The 24,276-nt window shown below is 30.8% G+C and overlaps 1 protein-coding gene across 6 annotated transcripts in view; it reads right to left on the bottom strand.

Annotated features, from left to right (window-relative positions):
• The window catches only part of LOC143080491 (calbindin-32-like), a 66,583-nt gene that overhangs the window by 2,929 nt on the left and 39,378 nt on the right, over nt 1–24,276 (bottom strand). The window contains exons 4-11 of one of the 6 annotated variants that reach the window (XM_076256351.1): nt 22,121–22,207; nt 12,653–12,709; nt 11,916–11,999; nt 10,229–10,284; nt 7,705–7,750; nt 7,198–7,248; nt 1,989–2,045; nt 1,132–1,203 (exon numbers count right to left, since the gene is read on the bottom strand). In XM_076256351.1, the coding sequence (XP_076112466.1) occupies nt 1,132–1,203; nt 1,989–2,045; nt 7,198–7,248; nt 7,705–7,750; nt 10,229–10,284; nt 11,916–11,999; nt 12,653–12,709; nt 22,121–22,207 (510 nt within the window). Of the gene's footprint in view, nt 1–1,131; nt 1,204–1,988; nt 2,046–5,856; nt 5,878–7,197; nt 7,249–7,704; nt 7,751–10,117; nt 10,174–10,228; nt 10,285–11,915; nt 12,000–12,652; nt 12,710–22,120; nt 22,208–24,276 lie in introns of all 6 variants that reach the window. The other 5 variants (XM_076256352.1, XM_076256354.1, XM_076256353.1 and 2 more) reach the window with 5 other exon arrangements.

The raw sequence follows: 24,276 nt of genomic DNA, 5'->3' as shown, positions 1-24,276 counted from the left end.
AAAGCAAATGTCCAAACAGGAAAACAAAGAATTAAAACCAGTCAACACATGTCAGATAACTAAGGGAAGAACTATAGGAACGTAAGCATATGAAGAACGGTGAAACATGTGCTTCGAGAAGGCGAACAGATTCACACTTCTACTGGAATGTAGTCCGATTGATAATGACAAGTTACAGTATGAAGTTGTGGCTACTACATTGAAACATATTCTTGGTCATCTGTGACAAGAACAATCCATAACGGTCAACTTTATTATGATAGCGTCCGCAATCTTTCGAAGAAATGATCTTAACTATCAAAATGAAACCCTGGTGCAATAACTTCTATGTATACGTAAGCAACAACACTCTATCAGGGAGGTCCTGACTGGAAACCCAAATTATTGAATCAACTAGGAGATACTACATATGCGGACGCTGCTGACATGTTGTTACATTAGAATGAAAGTTTGAGTTTGACAATTTGCCTGCATCTCCTTTTTTCAATTTCCAAATTAAAGTCATTAAATGCAGCAGACTTAACCAGAGTTGTGGTATCTTTTTAAATGAAGATCTTATATATACTTTCTTCAATAGCATGTACAATTTCCCCCATAATACGACATGCTTCATATGTACATTTATTGATAACAGTCCTTTCAATTTAATGCTAGTTGAATTCACGTATTATGTGTAAGCAATTCAAATTTCATGGTACGGCAATAACTTACCACCAAATCATGTTTCATATATGAAAAGCGTACTAATGTTTGCACACAAAGCTTGATATATAAACAAAAACAATCCCTTGGATTAAAAATATGTGGTGTTCAAGTTCCTTTTCAAAATACGAATAATCGGATATTAAATTTGGGAGGACAAAACCAAAAAAGACATTAAAAGAACAGCAAATAAAGCAAGGTCAAATATTTTAAGAAAATGAACACGAATTCGACAAGTTTCCTAACCAAATCACGTGTATGAAATTGAGGATATTGTTAGCTAAGAAAAATACTTTAATTGTTTAACGTAGAATTTTTCAGTCTAACATTATATAGCATAATTTGAGGTTTTTGACATGAATACATCTAAGTGTTTATTTCAGATGTTCTCCCTTACGTTTTTTTTTTGTTTGCAAAAACAATACTTACTTCTTCTACTAGTTCCATAAGATCTTTCAGGAACCCACACAGTTCTTCATCTTCAATGTTCCCATTATTATCCTGTATAACATTTGATATAAAGTTTCGATAAGAGATGTTATATCTATGCAAATAAGAGAACAAACATACCGAACACGGAGTACAATTCTAAATGGTTTGTCCCCTAGGTAAATGGGAAAATCAAAAGCTCAATACATCAATCGAATGAATAACAACTGTTATATTCCTGTCAAATGAGACAACAAAGATCGATGAGTTTATGTTTTCTATAAAGAAAAACCCTAATATACAATGAATATACAATTAGAGTCAGTAATTGTCATGATGTTCAGCTGGATAATTGTATCTTTGTTTTAATGAGACTTGACAATAATACAAAAAGTTCTGCTAATATGACAAATAAATCAGTGGGAACACTATATGATGTCATTTTACAAATGCCATGGAGCCTAAGACAGAAAAGACAAAAAAGACATACGCCCTTAGCAAAAATGCATTTTTTTTTATATCAAACTCTCAACTGTTCTTTCTTATTAACAACACATTTGTACAGCAAATGACAATCAGAACAATATATTTTACAGTTTATAAAACCTGAAATATACGACGAGTGCAATTTGTCGAGTACGTTCTACTTTCCTTTCCGGATCAACCTTAGTTTAAATCGGTTTCGTGTTGCTCAGTCTTTACTTTTAGGGTTATGGTTTTTGTGTACTTCGTCTGTTTTTTTTTTTCTAGCCATGAATATCATGTAAATATACAATGATTCAAATTAGATGTTTATATCAATGTTTCTAATTTGGCAGTATGTACAGTATAGAGGCCTGACAGTTATTAATACTTACACGATCATATAAAGAAAACACACGATCTATATCATCTGTTGTTAACCTATTGGCGTTCTGTTGAAAATAAAAAAAAACACTAACTGTTTTAAAACTTTTTGTTCTTTCAAAAATTTTATAGAAATAAAAAAAAAAATCCCTTGTATTCACTTTTGTTCAAATAAATATGGTCATCGATTTTCAGTCATTTCATGGTAATGTTAATTATGATTGCTAGTCTGTTTTTAAAGGTAAATAACATCCGCTTTGATATACATCTACTTGAGAATTCTGCAGATACCATACTCTATGTTTCATACTAGCTATAAAATTACATGAATGATTTTTGTTTCATGCATTGAGTTTGAACGTGCTTATGGAAACCTGCCTTCATTCATTTAAATAAAATGCATGCTTGAAACGTTTAATACCAAACAATGTATTCATCCTCGATAATTCATATTTGTTTTTGATACATACAAACATGTGGCTTCCATCCTACTGACAGCAAAGTCAAAAGCATTTGAAATTTTGATAATAAATTACAAATCAATGAAGATATATATAATTATCTGCAGACGATTTTGACACTATATCAATAAATAATTTATTATATAAAAATTATAAAAACACCTTTATCCATTCCTAAGTATGAAAAACATATATTCTGCTTCTACAATAGTTCTCTGTCATGGTTAATACAATTATTATTACTATGTATAGTTTTCCATTTTGTTTATTAAGTATAGAAATGGTTATGTAAATGCTTTCAACATTTATGTAGTCCTTTTCGCTTAGTCAGACAATAACAATGTGTGTTCAAGATAAATGAAAATCTTTGATTTGTACATGCAAAAAAAAATATATATGTATGTAATATGTATCGATGTTATATTTGTGCACAACATATATAATTGTAATTCTTTTAAAAGAGCTTTCAAACAAATGTCAGTGTCCTTAAGGGAACGAAACACTACAGTTCAAAAGAAATGAAGCACATATTGAGGTATGATATACGTAATAATCAATAAAAACAAATACATGAATGGAAAACATGTATATAACAGGTCAGTATTTATTTCATACACAGACCAATTATAAAACAGTTCTTATTTGCAATTAGATTACATAAAGTGTGCTACTAAACTTGAATCTACAAAAAAATTAGCCTGCGTACTAGAGGTCACACTTTTGTCCCTTTTGACGTTTGGAAATATTGCAAAATATTGCAAAATTACGCCGTATTTGAAACATCAGTAGGCATTGTCTTTTGAAATAACAAATGGCAAGAGGACAGCTATGTATGATTTATATCTGTTGTAAAAGGTCGAGGGATGTAATTACTTGATATAATAGATGCGGTGTTTAATAGTATACATACTTTCCGATTTGACAAAACGTAAGCACTTGGAGTTTCATGAGATGAAAGTACTTTGAAAATTTCTTGCAGAACCTATTTTCTTTGATTCCTGTTGGGTGTATTTAAATATTCGTCAACTGGAGTAAAAAGCTTTTGCTTCTCTTTGTGAGATTGAAATATTACTTTTAAATGTCAGTGCATGTATGGTAAAAAGAAGAAATACTATAGATATTGAGTACCTTCATTCTTTAAACTTTATATCACAGATTTCTTAATTTTATTGTCATTTGACTCTCTTTCACTTGAAATTTATTAGTTTTAAGCTTCATATAAAGAACTTTATATAAAGAAACCACGAAAAATCAATCCTTTTTTTAAGAATCTAGACTACAATGTATCGGTCTACCATTAATTTGTTTTAAAACGAGCAAACACGAAATTTAATACCACTACTTCAAAACACCATAGAATGTCATCTATCAAACTAACAAAATTATTACAGTCAGTGCAATTTGTATTTTTTCAATACTGTTTTAAATTCGTCCAAATCATATATCGTTATATACATGTATAATAACCAAAAACGTTATGTAGTATATTCAACAATTTCCCTGCTATTGTATATACTTGTAATAAAATAAAACAAAACAGAAATCTTCCCCTATGAATGAATTGTTGTTTGTCTTTTCGTCGTTTTAAACTTTGTCTTTCTATATATGACTTTGTAAAAAAGAAGATGTGGTATGATTGCCAATGAGACAACTATCCACAAAAGACCAAAATGACACAGACATTAACAACTATAGGTCACCGTACGGCCTTCAACAATGAGCAAAGCCCATTCCGCATTGTGAGCTATAAAAGGCCCCGATAAGACAATGTCTCTTTGGTATCTTTTGCCTTATTTGTCTTATGCTGAATGCAACACAATAACTTATATCGAATTAAAGAACTAGGGAAATAATTTACATGCATGCAAAGGTGAAGAAATGTGCAACAATGAAAAAAGTGAGGTCAATTAATTGCAACTCGTGAAAATATGTAAAAGTGTGTTTAAAAAAGGCTTTTTTTCAAGGTAAATAAAAATACATTTTGATAATCTAAGCTACAGATAGATGTACTGGAATATATATACATATGTGTGTATGACTGATAGTTAAACACAAAATATTCAATGCACAATCTGCCTCATGAAAAACAACGGTCAATCATTGACCTTTAACCGATCCGAAATAAATTATTAGTATCCCATATGGTTATACTATAAAGACAGATCAGTCAATTACTGACAATTAAGGTGCTCAAGACTGCAGGTCCTAATTTGTGTTGACTTTCTCAGTGAGACCGCAGAGAACATGCTACCCACTGCGATGCTTTGTCTCATTTTCCGTACAAAAGAGTCCTTATTATTACTTTTTTTTTAATTTACCAAATGGCATCATTTATAAGCCAAGTCGCAAAAGTTTAGGTCTTTATCATTTAAGTCAAATGACTTTGTATATGCATGTGAATTTCTGTACAAAACTAGGTTTGATATTAGCAAATGAAACGATCGCGGCTTAATTTGATTGTTTATAAATAATCGAAGATAAAGGTTACAGCAGCTTTTGTTAGACGGGCATGTTGGCGAATATTTGGAGGTGTGAGGTCACTTCGTCAAAAGTAAAGGTTCAATAAGAAATATATTTTCACTTTTATGTACACACTATACTAAAATAAAAATGACATTACCAATAGATCGTCACTTATAAAAAGTTTTTTTTTCAAGAAAAACAAATGTTGTGCCCTTGTTTTGATTTTCCCAATGTTGTATGTATCATACGCATTGAGGGACATTACGACTATTCATTTTGAGTTCAACAGGTCAAAGGTCAAAGTCACAACAGTACAGACTTAAATTTGCCTAACAATATTTACAGGACCAGTCTAGATTAAAATTTCTGTGACAATTGTAGCGTGCGATTAAAATGAATCCTGAGTGTGTGAGTTAATGGTAATGCTTCGTCAGAAAAAGATTCAACAGTTAAATATTGCCTCAATCTCAACTTACAGGGTAACATAGATCGCTTTATCATTTTACGACCTGCTTGTTCACTTAACTACACATATCTTTTACAAACGTTTACGAATCGATTTCCAAATACGATGTGTCTGTGTGTTAACTTAATCTTGCTATAGACCTGATTTTGCAATCATTTATTTTTAAATACAAGAACACTAATCATATACAAATTTACCGAATATTTTATTTCTTGCCTCATGATAATTTGAAACGGAATTCTAACTATTGATCATCGGCACACTTCTGATACTTTTATTTGAAGCAATGGAGAGAGCAGTACTAGTTGTTAAAGGGTAAAAATGAATGTTATAACTTATAAAATCAAATTTTCTTTAGAAATGAAAATGAAAACTTCTCATTTCTTAACAAACGAATAATGTACAGTGAAAAATAAAATAAATGTTTATAGAATGTAGTTAAAATGTTAACAACACAATGTTGGTTAAGCACATGTTCATGCAGCTCACCATTTTCTTCCCCAAAGTGAGCTAAATTTATAATTTGTTAGTATTTATGTTTTGTACACAGATTCAATCAATAACAAAAATCTGTAAACCTTTAAGACAGGCTGTATTATACTTCTATGTTGCGCTATCGAAACAACGGCCCAGATCTTGCTTTGAATGTGGCTACCTAATTTCTTTGCAAAACTATTTCTGAATTGTTGGTTTTGTATCATAATTTACTATTAACTTAAAAGAAATTGTGTTAATATCAAGAAAGCAGTGTTTATACACATGTTGCATTTTGAATACTTAATATAAAATTTTCAAAGCATTTAAACCTTCCAGAAAACAATATTTTTCTACAAATGGTTCGGTTGAAAGATTGGTTTGTCAGATGATTATGCCTCAAAAATCCAAAAAACAGTTTTTTGATTTAAGTCTATTTCAATGTCAACAACGAATAACCAGCTATGAATTAAAATACAAAATAGATTAGAGTGTTTGTAGCAAAAATAATCAAAAATGTAAGCAAGAGCGTGTCAGCACGAAGACAACATAGACGTTTTATCTAGACGTATTTGGTTATGTCATCTACGATGAAATATTGGTCCAGATTTTTTGTTATATGTAAAGAAATAATTTTCATTTTATTATAGATAATAGAAGATGTCTTAATTATACTATTTTGTCAAAAGGTTGTTATGCAGTAACGTAATTTTGTTAGAAAAAGAATCGTAAACCATCAGTTTATTCAATTAACGTATACAACAGAGATTCGTTTTAGCTATATATATATAAAATGAGACCCCTGTGACATAATGATTTGTTCAACTCGCGTAAACTCTGGCCGTTTTGTAATGCAAGTAAAAAACATATTTTGTAAACAAAAGAGTACAGATTGTTCCGACTAATAATAAGGATTACATAAGCTATTGTCTATACCAATAAGTTTCTTAACCATTCCCAAGTTGATTAAAAAATATTTATTTTGGGGTAAATAACCAAAACATGCTATTCTATTGACTAGTATCACTATAGGGTAACCCTAATGACAAGAACCTGAACATTATATGGACGACAGTATTTTGGCAGTACTAAAGTTTATCTTATTCAGACACAATTGTCATGGATTGCCTTTTTTGAAAAACTTGAACCCCTGGATAGCAACTTACAATCAAAGTTATCATATTGTCAAAGGTTACCCCTTACGCCCAAAACCAATATTTGTTTAATATCTCAAACCCTCGGAAAGCAAGCAATAATATTGGTGTAAACTATATATATATAGTTTTAAGCTTTTATATTTCAAACCTATTCCAAAACGCAGAATTATCGGAGCATGTAAGCGACAAACAAACTTACAGGTGTATGGGGACGTAATGGCTTTTTGTTCACAAGTTTACACAGAATTTTCTATAAAAAACAGAATTTCGTACAGCTTGAATTAATGTCAAAATAGTTGAAGGATATGTATATATTTCTTTATTATTATTGGAAATCGTTCTTTTATAAAAACAAATCTACCAAAGAAACAACTTTATATAAATCTAAAGTTTGGTCTAAAAATAGCTACGTATATCAGTAAATACAAGACGAAAGAGAACAAAATAAAACAAACGTTTAACAATTCTTAACATTAGTGACGTACTTTCCATAAGTTTATTTGCCTTTGTTTTATTTTTGGTTACTTTGTATTTGCTGCCTAACTTTACGTTTACCCTATATATCGGTAAAAAACAGTTTAATTTAACTATTATTATTATATTCCGAACTGAACAAATATCACACAGAACACATATAGTTCCTAATAAATGATTAAGTATGAACACAGAATGAACAGCTAAAATAAAAATGGCCGCATCAAATTACCTTGAAAACTGGACGACAAAGGAAATTTTCTTTTACTGGCAGTAACCTAAAACAAAAAAAAAATATCTTAGTGCAGCTTATTTTGCTTGAAGATTTAATGTTTTGTTTATTATAACTCACATGATGCGTGGTATTGGTGAACACGGACTCTTTTCAAGAAATACAGATTTATATTTTATGCATTAATAACTGTATTTCCACTCCAATTCAAAAATAACTAAAACGTTCGGTTATTGTCATAATTTTAGGTTTAAACAATAAAAATTAGATATTCTTCGAATTTAAATATGCATTTAAAAAGATGCGTTATTTTGGCAAACATAAGAATTTTTTTATGACCTATAAATCATACATCTCCGTTCATACATTGATGTTTTGCAGGTCCTCAATGACATTAAGAATGCATAATTTGTCCAATTTGTATTTTACACTTGCGAATAGCATTGCCAAACTAACGCAATTGTTGTAATTCTTTTTTTAAGTATTTGTTATTCCGGCAACACATAACGGGCCACAACTATAAAAGAATGCACTCTTTCAGTTTTGCTTGTATGTGTGTAATGTATGTTTACACTGTTTTATTATTATTGCGTTTAAACACAATTCTTTGCTATACAGAAAAAGAAAATAAAGTTAAATTCTAGATAGACAAACATCTAACAACAATTTTATCCTATAAGTTGGACAAAAGATAGATTTATGTATAGTACATTTGAAACACACACACGATTCAAAATAGAATTTTATCTTTCTTATATGCAACTATAAGGCGGTAAAGAAGTCAAGTTTTAATACTAATTTATGTTCTGTTTTTAATTAATTTATTTTTTAAATCTACTCAATAAGCGCACGCCAACGTTAAATCCAAAAACAAATACCGTGATAAAAGCAACACAGTTAGTAGTTTTCATATTTTTTATATCAAAAATCACGGCTTGCAATGACATGACATCATTGTTATATCAATACAGCCTATGTTTTAAATCTATCAAACAAGGAATCAGTTGTTTTATAGTGTTTTGATATTTTTAATTATGGTGAAAAATATTTACTGTTAATTTTAGTTGGTGGAACAGGTTTCTGTATTAGAAATATGCACTGTTCGAGGTACTTCCCATGTGATTACAATCATGCAATGTCATACTTACCAAAGACAGTGCAGACACATGTTTTGTCCAAAAATATGGTGCATATTTTGGCGAAAGACATATTTTTCTCAAATATTTTTTTCTATAACAGATAGACGTGACTAGTTTTTGTTTCGAAACATATGAATATTTCAAGAAAATGGAAAGTGTTTAATTAGATAACCATCTGAATAACTTCTATATTGGTTATATGTCCTAAACCAAGTGTTCATACAGTACTAGTAATTAGCGATATTGGTATGTATTACAAATATTATTGTACACTTATATAATCAACCGTTTATTTGCAAGTTTATATGCGTATAAAATATAAAGGAACATCAGAATAGTAAAGAACATATACATAGAGGACACACCTATAAAGTTTAACATCTATCATGCTAGCAAGAAAAAGATGCATAGAATAATATATCGCGTAGCAGTACGAGAGCAGCACTATCAACACACGCATCACAGTAAATCTATTTAATACTGAAACGACCATTTTCTATCCCTATTTTTTACATTTTTGCCTATTATATCTGTTTATCTTGATCACACATCGTTGTCAAAATAATGGAATTTGATGCGACTGTCATACAAGTGATAGGTTCATCTAGCTATAACAACAGGTTTAATCAGCCATGTTCTACATAAGAAAATGCCTGTACCAAGTCAGAAATACGGCAGTTGTTGTCTATTCGTTTGGTTTGTTTGAGATTTTGATTTTACCATATGATTGGGGACTTTACGCTTTGAGTTTTCCTCGGATTTCAGTACTTTTGTGATTTTGCTTTTTTTTTCATTAAATATACTCGTAGAACGCCGCAACAGTAAATATGTAAGTACCGTATTCGGCCTTTCTGTCAATTTTCAACTTGTTCAATGAATTAAGTACTGTTCAGGTATTTTGATTACTGTCAATTGAGATCTATTTATTCTTTTTCAAAATCCGATGCATCTTTTCAATAACTTTTTCAAAATGCAATGCATCTTTTTAATAACTTTTTCATAGCAATTTAAACTCGATGTTGTTTTAAAATTGCTGGGTCAAACCTAGATTGATTGCAAACAAACGGTTATTTGCACCAAATTAATCTTGAGCAGTATGTATATAAATTAATTTGAACAAGACTTAGCATCTGTATGTTCAGATGTTTCAGGTGAAGATGAGATCGAAATGGTCGTTCCAGAGTGAAATTTATTTACTAATGGGTGCAACAAGAAATGACAATAGGCACAAAGAAATGCTACAAACGCGACAAAAACGACAACTTTTGGCTTACTTCGCCATTTCGCTAAGCTGCAATTTGCCGTCTTTATTCCTGTCAAAAAGTTGAAGCTGAAAAAAATAAAAGATATTTTGATATTTATGTCTAACTGTAGTAATTGCTTACTTGGCTAATTCACTAAACTGTAGTTTGCCATCGCCGTTCCTATCAAAAAGTTTCAACTGAAATGAAAATAGAAATACAATGTTCAATTTATAGCCAGATTGAAATCTCAACCGTCATAAGAGCAATTCAATATTTTTTTCTTGTGTAATAAATGGTACCAAAGTACTATTTTAGTTTTCTTACAACAAAGAGGTATTCATCCTATATTGATTTTGTACGAGTTTTCAGAAATAGTAAATAATAACTTAATTTCCCTGCATGCAAAGCCATCAATCAAAAAGATAATTGAACTAGAAGAGGTAAAAATAATCATTATTACTATTTGTATGTACATTTATATGATTCATTTCCATTGCTTGACATTATTTTAATTTAAAATCTTTCCTATTATTTTCTCCTTATTGTGGACCCATGTACTTAATCAACTTATCTTACCTAATGCAGATTTCTCTTTTCATGATTGCATTGATTCCCATTCTGTTTTGGGGTGAATAATATAAACATGTGCATTTATTTGTTTTCTTGAATGTGACTGACTTCATGAACACATTTCACTTTTTGCGATTGCAATTAATTCCTGTTTTTGGGTGAATTGAATACAAACATGTTCATTCGCTTGTTGTCTTGAATTTGTTTCTTACTTCATAAACGTACTTCATGTCTTAATCTGGAATTGTATGTGTACTTATCCCGTTTTGGCAGATATAGAGATCGTGAGAAAAATTAATTGATAGCTTCATGTATGTTTAAACATACATATATCTCAAGGGTAATTGAATACACAGAAAATACTATTTTTTTTAAATGCTTTAGACAAAAGTGAAATCACAAAAATACTGAGCTCCGAGGACAATTCAAAACGGGAAGTCTCTAATCAAATGGCAAAATCAAAAGCTCAAACACATTAAACAAATGAATAATAACTGTCCTATTCCTGACTTTGTGGAATTTGATCTGGTTTTAAAGCTAGCTAAACCTCTCACTTGTATGACAGTCGCATCAAATTCACTTTCAATATATACACTGGTATGGCGTGTCAATTATTCACTTTTTATCATACGCAATTGGTTTGTTACGTGCCTTTGTACCTTTATACCACTGGCTTTCCAACGATTCCAGTAACTTTATGACATATCCACAAATGAAAACAAAACGACGTTATGTCGATATTTTTACGTAATGTAAGTCATTCAGGGAACGTCACACTTTTTTGTACAGTGTTGATTTGTACTAGCCCTTACCATTGATTTTATTCATTTCAATGACACTTGAAAATATGTTATTAAAATAGTAGTCAAACTTTCATTTATTTGATAAAAAGTCATTTCATTAATATCAGATGGTTAAATGAAAAGATTCATGTGTCTTCTATGTTTTTTCGTTTACAGTTTCAATAACACATTAAGGTGCACGAAAGTGGTCTTTTCAACAAGAATGCTACTAGAAGAAAACCAGAATAAATAAAATACATATCAATATAAATGCAGTCATTCTTGAGAAATTATGTTCTCATACTTTTAAAAAATAATAAAGAGCTATAACGATTTGAAATCAATTTCTGGTTATATTTTCTTATAAAAAAAGACCAGTTATTTCCCCTTTGCTGTTTTGTTAACATTGTTAAGAGTAGATATCTTACATCAATGGAGACATTTGTATTCAATTAAGGGAAGACGGTTTATCTTACCACAGTATCTGTATATGTTATCATTTGTTCTTCGCTGACGTCAGCTTGTCGTTTACATCTTTTCAGAAGATCATAAAGAAAAGTCTGAAAGAAAAGAATGCAATCACACTATCATGAACATAAAGTATAACACCAACCTTGTAAAAAACAAATTCTCTGATTTATACCTTTTATAAATTTACTAAATGAGAGAAAATAATAACATCAATGGTCATCTACTATCTTACTTTAACTAGTAAAAAATACTTTGTGACTTCTTTCTTGGTCATGAGAGTCGGGAAGAAATTTTTTTAAGTAAAGAATAATTTCGTATACGTTGCCAACTGGTATTTGTTACTTTATTTCCTCGACTTTTTCTCAGTGTTAACCTACGAACCCAATTTAAAGTGATTTATATATTCTTATCATTTGTTGAGTACTAGTTCGGACACTTACGACACAGAAAAAATATCTCAGTTCTGTTTAATACCTCAGTAAAAATGTGTTCTATAAATTTAAAAGTTATTGTTTTCAAAGATAAATCTATTACCTTCAATTAATACTTACCTACATATACTAGACATTTTTGGTTAAATTTTGAACGAATATCATATTGCTTTTATTCTTGATAACTGACCTTGTTGTAGTTATGATTTGTTACGTCAAATGAGACAAGTGTAGTCTCCGATGTGTCTAGTTTGACATGATTTATAAAAATCAGTGTTATCTTAAATATGAATAGCTCTGAACAAACTTACCTTCAACTCGTCAGCTTCTATATATCCACTTCTGTCTTTATCATATTCTTTCCATACCTAAAATTATACAAGAGATAATATATTATTCAAAAGTTAACGATATCAGTTATAAATAATTATAAATAAAGGCAACAGTAGTATACCGATATTCAAAAGACATAAAAAGATTGAGATTAAAACAAATCGGAGTTACAAATCAAAACGTCTAATATAAGAAGAAAACAAAAGAACAACAGGAACACCAAAGTGCAACAAAAACAAACGCCAACACCCTATGAAACGAACTGTAACAACTGCCATATAAGACATGACCAGATACCGCATCATATCTATTGAAACATATTTGTTTTGTACATGACTTCTATGATCGATGACAAATTGAAACATACAAAAAAAAGTAAACCGGTGTTCCAATCACGTAATCTATTGAGAATACAACAGAATACAAATAAAATGGAAATGAAAATGGAAAATCACATAGACTTTACGAAAACAGACTAGGTAAGTTGACATAGTGAGCTTCTAACGTTAAGAATGTTTCACACCCCTTGCAAAGGCATGGTTGAGCGCGTTAAGACGTTACTACATCTTAACGTTTAACCAATTAGCAATGTTGTCGTGTGTATATATTTGTTCATCTTAGTCGCCCTAGTGCAGTACTTTTGGGTCATACACATATTCTTGTTGTTGAAGTCCGTATAACGTGATACAATCACGCGCTTCACATATTATATTAATTGAGGGGTTTAAACGTAAAACGAGAAGACATAGCCCTGAGTGAATATATTTGATGCAAATGATAATGTAGGTATATAAAAAGTGTTATATTTCAATTTTTCATGTATCTTTATTGGAAAATATTACTAATGTTGATATCAAAATACTAGTTGGCGATTTTTTTTTTATTAAAAGCCATGTGTTTTTTGTCGTTTTTTTGAAATACAAATATAAACAAACGGGTTTAATAGCATGACAAACATGAAGACTTAAAATTTCAAATTTCAGATTTAAAAATACAGTAGTCAATTAGCTTGTCGCTTACATATGTGTGCACTCGAAAGACAGTTCCTACTCAAGAAGAAACTTTCTCTGTGTTAAAATCGAGGTTTCGCATTGAAGTAATGTTTTCTATTAGTCCCACTTTCAGTAATTAAATGTCTATTGTCATCTTAGTAAGATACTGAAACTAATTATCATCATTTTTACTTCATTTGTGTGGCAGACAGAAATACTTGATGATTGGAAATAAACTTAAAATAGAATTCTGTCGATTTCCAGTTGAGAATATTGACTAATGACAAGACTGATAACGTATGATTTGTTTAAGTTCTGATGGTAAAATTGTCGTTAGTTTTACAAAAAAGTTTAATTCTACGAAAAACGTTTTAAGCTAAGTCTATTAACTACCATTTTGAAAGGAACATCAAAATTAGAACATTATGATTGGTACGAGCGAATACCGAACTAAATAAAGGCAACAGTAGTATACCGCTGTTCAAAACTCATAAATCTATGGACAAAAAAAAATCGGGGTAACAAACTAAAACTGAGGGAAACGCATTAAATATTAGAGGAGAACAACGACACAACATTAAAATGTAACACACACAGCAACGGACTAAGCATCCGATGAGAATAACCAATATAACATCAAAACCAAATACATGAATTTGGGATAGAAAAGTACCGTGACACGTCTTATAGTAATGTGAATTCACACTCAAAAATAGGAGAAAACAAACGACGCAACGGAAACACAACGTAAAAATGTTACACACACAGAAACGAACTATGATATAACAATGGCCATTTTCCTGACTTGGTACAGGACATTTATAAAGAAAAAAATGGTGGGTTGAACCTGGTTTTGTGGCATGCCAAACCTCGCACTTTGGTGGCATTGTTAAATATAACATTAAAATGACAACATAATAATACAGGACTACAATACAAATAAATAGTAGAACGTATTAGGCATAGAAACACATGAATAATAGATAACAAAAGGCATCAGGTTTAAAATTCATTACGTCAAAAACGCGCCTCGTCCAAACAAGACTTACCCAGTAGTCAACACTTCGGTGTTGACATGAATATCAATAATGTGGTCATTTTAATAAATTTCCTGTTACAAAACTTTGAATTTTACGAAAAACTAAGGATTTTCTTATCCCAGGCATAGATTACCTTAGCCGTATTTGGCACAACTTTTTGGAATTTTGGATCCTCAATGCTCTTCAACTTTGTACTTGTTTGGCTTTATAAATATTTTGATATGAGCGTCACTGATGAGTCTTATGTAGACGAAACGCGCGTCTGGCGTACTAAATTATAATCCTGGTACCTTTGATAACTAATTACCAGTGACGCCCAGATATAAAAGTTCGAAAGTCAAAAAAAGTTGGAACAAAGTTGTATAGCTCTGAGGATCAAAAGTTGAAAAAGGTTGTGCCAAATACGGCTAGGGTTTTTTGCTTGTGATAAGAACATCCTTATTATATAGAACAATTTATGCTATTGCAAACAGTAAATTTTATCAAATGAATATAAAAGATTTACATGATCAAACTGACGTTAACTAATTACAGAAACAAAACCATAATACATAATGCATTGAAGACCAACACAGAAAATAGACACACCCGACTCAGAGACAAACCAGGCCTGAACGCAAAACTAAGCATTTCTTACTTTATTTGCGTGGCAGACAGAAATACATTATGATTGGAAATAACCTAAAATTAGATTTCTTTCTATTTCCAGTTGAGAAAATTGATTAATGAGAAGATTAATTATAACGTATGATTTGTTGAATATCTGAATGTAAAGTTCTCGTTAGTTGTATCAAAAAGTTCAACTCTATGGAAACGTTTTACCTGAGTACATTGACTACCAACTGTATAGGGTACACTAAAATTAGAACATGTTGATTGGTACTAGTGGATACCGAACTGAGCATTTAAATACCTGTGGGGTCATTAAACATTGTCTAGACACTAACTGGGACAATCATATTATTTCATAGCCCATTAGGGCTAATATCAATACAGCAACATGCATATTTATCATCTTTATTACATAATCAATATGTCAATACAAACTTCATTCATATTTCTTGTTCATATTGTTATCATTCGCACACGGATGTTTCCTATCATATTTTTTAAAAAATCATGATAAATGTCATTCATTCTTGTTTCATCATTTAACATAGTCGCAAACTACGCTGTAAAGCTAATTATAATCCTACAGATTCTAATCAAATAACAAAATTGTCAACAGATTATTATAATTTTAACTTTCACTATAAATAATTCACTTCGAAACTATTTGAGTATATATATCAAGAAAATAATTTCCAAAATAATTTATTTAACAATTCTGTATTTTCAACTCCAAGGGAAGGTATCGGTAGCACACCATCATTTCCTAACGGTATGTATTCTATATTTAATGGTCCTACTAGAGATAAGATAATTTTAAGTCTTCAACGTAAATTTCATTTCCACTAGAAAGAAAATAGATTGAACACGTTACGTTCATTTCTTAAACTTACACACAATACCTTTTAATTAAGAAAAAGCTTATAATTTGAAAAGACATTAACACAATTGCTTAAATTATAAATACAATAGATCAGTGTTGATTCATGAAAAACAAACCATTCGTCCTTCTGGTCCATGGGTTCTTTTGCCAGGAAACAACGCTTATCCATTTTATCTATATAGTCCTACAAACTGTAATAAAAGTAAACGTGACTGTTGTTTAGATGTCCTTAATGTATTAGTTTAAACAGGGTGTGAATACTTGTGGTTCTTCTGGGAAATTTGTTAGTTGCTGATGAACAGATCTTTATTGAATACCCGGTTTAAATGTTTTAGACATTTAGACAAATTGATGTTCTCTAGAAAAGCAAATGAGTAACGACTAAACGACATTTATCTATCAGAGGTTCTCTACAGACTATTTTCAATTGTAGACTTTATGATTATATTGGACATTTTTTATGAAACGTTTAGATCGAACATTCTTATTGATATTTTAAAGTGTGACATGTTGTGATGTTATACTTTTGTATCATGGTAGAATAAAGAGTGGCACCTATTAAACGTTTAAACCCGCTGCATTTGTTGGTACCTGTCTTAGGTCAGGAACCTGATGTTCAGTGGTTGTCGTTTATTGATGTGGTTCATAAGTGTTTCACGTTTCTTGTTTTTAATATAGATTATACCGTTGGTTTTCCTAATTGAATAGTTTTACACTAGTCATTGTTGCGGCATTTTATAGCTTGCTGTTCGGTGTGTGCCAAGGCTCCGTGTTGAAGGCTATTCTTTGACCTATAAAGGTTTTACTTTTTCAAATTACGACTTGGATCTTCTCATATCTATTATATCATTTTTGAATTTCTAACTGAATGAAACAAAACTAGATGTATCTATGATTTGAGGTTCCAATAATTAGGGAATACATATTACAGTGACAGACTGATATAGTTGTAAATAGTAATGAATTCTAGCTATAAAAAGACTAAAAGATCTATCTATCAATGTAATTTTTATTTATAAATAAGATTTTACAAACAAAATGCATTACATCTATTGAACCACTTCATACATTTAATGCATTTCTGAAAAAAGTTTTTGATAATATTTCCATTTTAAGCATATGTTATAAAAAAGAAGATGTGGTATGATTGCCTATGAGACAATTATTCACAAAAGACCAAAATGACACAGACATTAACAACTATAGGTCACCGTACGGCCCCGATAAGACAATGTAAAACAATTCAAACGAGAAAACTAACGGCCTCATTTATGTGAAAAAATGAACGAAAAACAAATATGTAACACATAAACAAACGACAACCACTGAATTTCAGGCTCCAGACTTGGGACCGGCACATACATAAATAATGTGACGGGGTTAAACATGTTAGCGGGATCCCAACCCTCCCCCTAACCTGGGACAGTGGTATAACAGTACAACATAAGAACGAACTATAAAATTCAGTTGAAAAAGGCTTAACCCATCAGATGGACAAAATACAAGTGAACGTGGCCGGTACTTATACATCCCGACACAAAAAGACACAATGAACAGATCTGAGAGTACTTGCAGTTATCTGACAGCTAGTTCAAAGCCACTGACAACTAATACAAAAATCATGTAACTATCAATCCGTACACATCCAACATCCAATGGAATTAGTGTAAAGACGTCATAAACAGCCAGAGAAAAACATGACCTTGTGCAATGCCAAGTTACAGGTATCGACAGATTGTAGATCCATAATTATGTATATGCATATAACATACTAGCAATATTTAGTTAACTTTTAATTTACTGATAACAAAATCAATATCTATACCAATAAAAGCAATATTCAATGATCTTATTACAGTGTTGAATAAGTAACCTTTTAGAATAAGTTTATTTAAAGGAGCGACAAATTTACATGGATCATTTCTAAATTTCCGGGCACGGTTAACAACATTTCCGTAAAAATGAGGATGTGCTATCCCGTTTGAAATAAGTGTTCTACAGGTACAACCAAACTTCAAAACCAAATCTTTATATCTATGGAAAAATTTAGTAAAGGTTTTAAGTAATTTATGGTAACGATATCCCTGGTTTAATAATTTACCAGTAATACATAGGTTGCGTTCGTTAAAATCAAAAACGTCCGGCAGACACGGGCATAGCGAACAAGTTGTGAAATATAAGCACCGTAAGATGGTGCGAAAGGAACATCACCATCTAAAAATGGAAAATTAACAATAGGGAACGAAAAATCGTCTCTTTTGTCGTAAATTTTAGTGAAGAGTTTCCCGTTTAAAACCGAAATATCTAAATCCAGGAAAGGACAGTTATTACCGAATAAATTTGATTTATTTAAAGTAAGTTCCTTGGGGTAAATTTCCGCAGTATATTGAGAAAATTCTTGATTATTTAACGAAAAAATATCATCAAGATAACGGTAAGTGTCGGCATGAGAGTGTTTACATGCTTACTTGGTGAAATTGTCGTTATAAGTCGACACATTGCAAGAACTGAAATACAGGGGATCTATTCATTTTCTATCAAAGGCTCCTTGAATTTAATCGTGCGAGGGAAACAAAGAAAATTTACAAAGTTTAAAGTTAAAATAAACTAACGTGATATCCCAAACCTTAAATGTATAAGTGAAAGTCTGTGAGTTCTGCTGACTTTAGGAATGCTTTGAGTTTGGCAGCAGTCCTTTTGCGCCAATTACTGTTTTTCAGGGGTATCATTTGCGCCAAATTTAGTTTTCTAAATGTATCAATTGCGCCAATTTTTGGAACTCATTTTCGCCAATTTACCTGTACACATATCTATCTATTTATTCTCATTTTTGCTTTAAAAGGATTATATGTTCGAATATATTGCACCATGAAGATGAGCATCTGGTGAGGAATGATTTGAAATACATTAGACAGTCCATGTACATAGAGAGGAGAAAACTTATTGCTCTGCTGAATATTTAATTCAAGTTATGCCAAAAGTGAAGAAAAATGAAACATTTGCAATGTAAACTGTCGATTCAAAGTCCGAATAAAGGAGGAGGGAAGTCATTTATCTTCCAATTGGAACAATCGTATGTTTAATTTTTGGCGCAAATGATACCATGTAATTTTAAAACAGGTGGCGCAAACGTAGCATTGGCATTGGCGCAAAAGGACGCGTTTTTGGTGCAAACGGATCTCTCCCATAAACCCTGGAGTTTAATGTATATCACGGATGACTATAAGTTGATCTGTTCATGTCATGGTGAAACAAGTTAAGTATAAAAGTTTTAAAAATCCAGTTTTTCAATAAAATGTCATAAAATGATTCTTTTAAAAAAATCCAGCTACGCCTATGTCATTGACATTAAGAAATAAAATTACACAAATTTAGAGGATTTTAATGAGAAATTACGAAGAACGAATATGGTTGATTCAAACAAACGAAATATGCATGTAAATTATATCACTGTGCAGGCATGTGTTCTATAATTTGAATTGAAATACAGAGCTAAAATCAAAGTAATCAAATAAAAAGATCCTTGGTTATCAGTTAAAACCTTTCGGTAAATTTACTTCGCCAGAATTTGTCATTAAGATTCATATCTGTCAGTACAGTCTATGCTATCATGCAACATTCAATTTAATTGAAGTAGATATTTCGGAAAGATTCACACTTCACCACTATAACTTTTATAATACTAATGATGTCTGGCATTCTGTGTACGTTGAAAAATATATTCTAATAACTTGTAAAACTTAATTTTCATCGCACGAGCAAATCCTATTAGACAATGAATTGGAATATACAAAATAAATTCAGAACAAAATTGTTTCAGGAAAAGTCAAACAAAAAACATTTAAAATAGTCAGGGCATGTTAAATGAGTCTGACAGTTGTTTATGTACGGTCAATTAGTTTTTAAAAGGACATTTTACCGCATGCAACAAAAATCGTATACAGTCGATGTAGTCTAGGAAAAAAACGTCCTACTTAATTGCTGTGTTCTCTCAGAAAATGCATTAGTAGATCTTAAATCACTTATAATTCGATTAATGACTATGACTGACATACTGTTCAAATGTCTTTGATTATATATTCGAATAAGTGCTTTAGATAAGAAACTAGTTGTAGCATTTTTGGTCTTGTGTCCAGACAAGTCATTTTCTTTTACCAATAGACTATTTTGACATTACCGACTGATAACTCCGAAGTTTATATTTTTTCGACGGTTTACCTACGTATTATGTGGTATACGTAGGACATACCAGTACCAAGTCAAGTACCAGTAAAGATGTAAAACTAAGTATCAAATTTTTATAAAATTAACTGCTATATACTTTTTTATACGACAAAATCATTGAAAAGCAATAAATATTCACTCAAATTACACCGATTACATGATTTATAATATTTCGAACGGGTACCAGAATGTTTTGCCACAGAAAAGGTAATCTGTCGGGAAATTATATAATATAAGATCAAAAATCGATCTATTGTTCCGTACTGCTTTGGAATGTGCCAGTTCTGGAAATCAGAATTTAAGACCTTATAATAAATATATAGTAAAATATCACACAAAAAGAATCTATCATTCTGATCCTTTCAAGTACAAGAGTTTCCTGGTAATACAAGGTGCTTCTTAGCTTTTTGTTTACTGCGTAGTTAACTTTTTCCCTATATTGTCGCAATATTTTTCACTTTTGACTGATAAGGTTTTCTTTGTCAACTGGTTTTGTCTTATATCTGTATAATTACATTCAACTATTGTCCCTTCTGTATGAAAACGATCACTTTAACTTCAAATAGATAAATTATGTGAAAGATATTAAATCTTGGAGCCGAAACGAAAAAAAAAATCTTTTTAATTACTTGAAATAAGAAAGCTATCCTAAATTATTCTATCTATGCTAAGAGGATGAACACATGCAATAACCAATACACTAATTTTACTTTCGCCATTCCAACATTTGATCAACATATATATATTTAAGACATTAGGTTTTTTTGGACTTCTTTTGTCCATATGACCAATGGGCATATATATTGCTATTCCTTCATTCGTGATGAATAGCCTTTTAGAATGGAATCATATGTTGATACATGAAGTGCAGGTGATCCTTTACCAATTGATACCCAAGGGGGTTCTATGAATATTTTAAGCATACAATTTGTGCTCGCAACACAGAATTTAGAACTTTCTTAGGTTGATTTCTGATTCAATAATCTAACTCGTAATGTGTGTGACTTAAAGGGTTTGTGTTACTCTGTTTATGTCATTCAAAATAAATTTGCGTACTTGCTCTGTTTTTATCTGGTCTCAAAACACAAACACTTTGTAACTTGTATCGGAGTTAAATAGAAAAAAATAACAAAAACTTAGTCTTAACTGTTCCGTTATAGTAAAGGATGGTCAAATGAAATTTATAAAAAAGACATATGTCTTTATACACCTAATTTTGTTTTTTCCCAAAACTAAGATAACAAATAAAATACGCCCTCGTTTTTGATTACACAAATGCAAAGGGTGAATGGTATGCAGGACAATATATCAGTCTTTCGCAACGTTGTATGAGCTTTTTTTTTTAAATAGATCGATACATATTCTATTTCGGTATGAATCTAGAACATACGGAGAGACAAAAGTACCTGTCAAATCCGATTGTTTAAATGTGTCAATATATATGTGAGATAATGTGACATTATGTAAGTCTTTGAGTAAATAAAAACTCATCGAATTTCTTATACCTATTCAACAACGTTGATAATAATTTTAAAAGAGCTATTATCAAATTAAAAATATATATGATAACGGAAGCAGTTAAATTGAATGAAATAGTTTCCATTTTTAGCTATATGTTTAATATAAATCAATATCATATGTTTCGTACTTGCAAATTAACAGCAGGTTTAAAATGTTAATGCTATGGTATATACTTACCTTCATAAATTCAACACTTGAGTCGAGTGGATTATCTCTTCTAAATAGCAACAAGAATGTTTCTTCTGTAGGTAAAATCTGAGCCAACTGTAAAAAATAAAACAGTCAATGAAATGTTTAAACAAAGCAAAAATAGTTTAATTGTCACAATAATAAACATAAATCAGTTATGTCTTCCATGCTGGACCTAGTCTGAACCATACTCGACCTAGTCTGACCCATACCCGACCAAGTCCTAACTAACTTGACATAAAAAAAGACATATCTACCTATTGTATTTCATCAATTTATGAAGGGTTTTTATCAACAGTTATTTCCCCTGGCCAGCAAATTTGAACAACAATTTGAAATAAAAAATTGTATTAAAACCAAAATATCACAATAAACATAATATAACTGCAATACTTTATTCATAATCACTGACATATATAAATGTATATATAAATATATATCACCTTGAAAATAAAAAGAAAACGGAATGATCAAATAATCTCAAAACTGAATTGTGTCTAATATTTTCAATGTTATTAAAAAAATTATAATGCTTCAGATATATTAATGTTTATGGTTACTGGACAATTTTCACCATTAACTTAGTCTAGTATATAGATTAAAGGTGTCAGTTGAGTTTAGTTAAAAATGCAGTAAACATGTTTTTTTATTATTACTAAAAGACTATAATAAAATTAACGGTACCAATTTTCTTGCACCAGATACGTATTTCGACAATACATGTCTCTTAAGTGATGCTCGTGGCCAAAATATTTGAAATCCAAAGCTTTAATAAGATTGGAGTACATCAGTATACATGTGTGTTTTACAGATAAAAAGAAAATGCGATTTTTCTTAAACTCTTGTAATACTTATCTGCTGAAACCAAAAGGCTCTGTGATTTAGGTTTAACAAACTGTTGCAATTTTGAATGAATCTTATTTAGTAATAATACTCACTGATAAGGTGTGATGCTTTAAATGAGTTTGCCTCAAGCGGGAGGTATTACTTTATACTTTACCACTTATCATAAGAACAATTTCGTTCATTTCAATAATTGTTTTTAATCACTATTTGGTATAAATTATAAATATGATATTCCAAATTATAATAAGAATAGTATATTTCAGTGATTTTGTTGGCTGATGTTAGTTTATTAAAAAGATAATTATATAACTAGACTCAGGGGTCGAAATTATCGCTAGTCCGGTAGTCCGGGACTAGTAAAATTTGCGTCGGACCAGTAGATTTTGTCAGCTGGTGGTCCGGCGGACCAGTAGAAATTTGTCGATAAAAATCACTGATTTACAAAACAATTTACCTGTGAAATCAATTACACGGTACTGGGGGGTATTACAATTGATCAAGTTAATTAATATCTCGGGTGAGCGTCCTTCACAACAATACAAAATGTGGAAATTCCTTTGTTACTGTCTAACTTATGTAAACGAAAGCATCAAAATAAAATTAAACATCTGTCATTTATATTAGTGTTTGTCAAATTAATGTCATTTTTGCAGGACCAGTAGATTTGGAGCCGGACCAGTAGAGTTTTCAGTCCACTAGTCCGGCTGGCTAGTACACAAAAAAACTTAAATTCGACCCCTGTAACTAGTTTATGTAACCATGACACCTATGTAGTATTTATTTAGGAATTTCGGAAAACCAAATTTGAAAGAAAAAAAAACAAGTGCCAAAGAATGAGCACCTCAATATGGTTTAGACTAAACAAAAATAGGTAGGGTAAAGGTCGAGAATGGGTTAAAAATGCATCTGACTGGTCGAGTTATACAGACTATTTTAAATGGCAATGATAAGGGTCTAGTACAAATCGGAACAGTCGAGTATAGTTAAGACTGGTGTCGAGTAATGTCGAGTAAAATCCAAACCAATTCAGAATGGTCGAGTACAAATCATTTCAGTCGATTACAGATATAGGCCATTTCAGACTTTTACTGGTTTGTAGTGATAACAACAAACAGTAAGCCACATGCTCACACTAAAAGTTAAATGTGACCTATAGCCGCTAACATCCATGTAATCTAGACTCTTGTTGATAGTTATCCTATTGGCAATCTACCACATTTCCTTATTTTTAGATTTGTGTCTTTATTGTGTCCTGTGAGATCAGATAATCCAATTTCTATGCAACAATAGGTATCTTA

The sequence above is a fragment of the Mytilus galloprovincialis genome, chromosome 6, assembly GCF_965363235.1.
Source record: "Mytilus galloprovincialis chromosome 6, xbMytGall1.hap1.1, whole genome shotgun sequence".
NCBI lineage: Eukaryota > Metazoa > Mollusca > Bivalvia > Mytilida > Mytilidae > Mytilus > Mytilus galloprovincialis.
The sequence above is the reverse complement of the archived record's forward strand: the minus strand, read 5'-3'. Positions and strand labels throughout refer to the sequence as shown.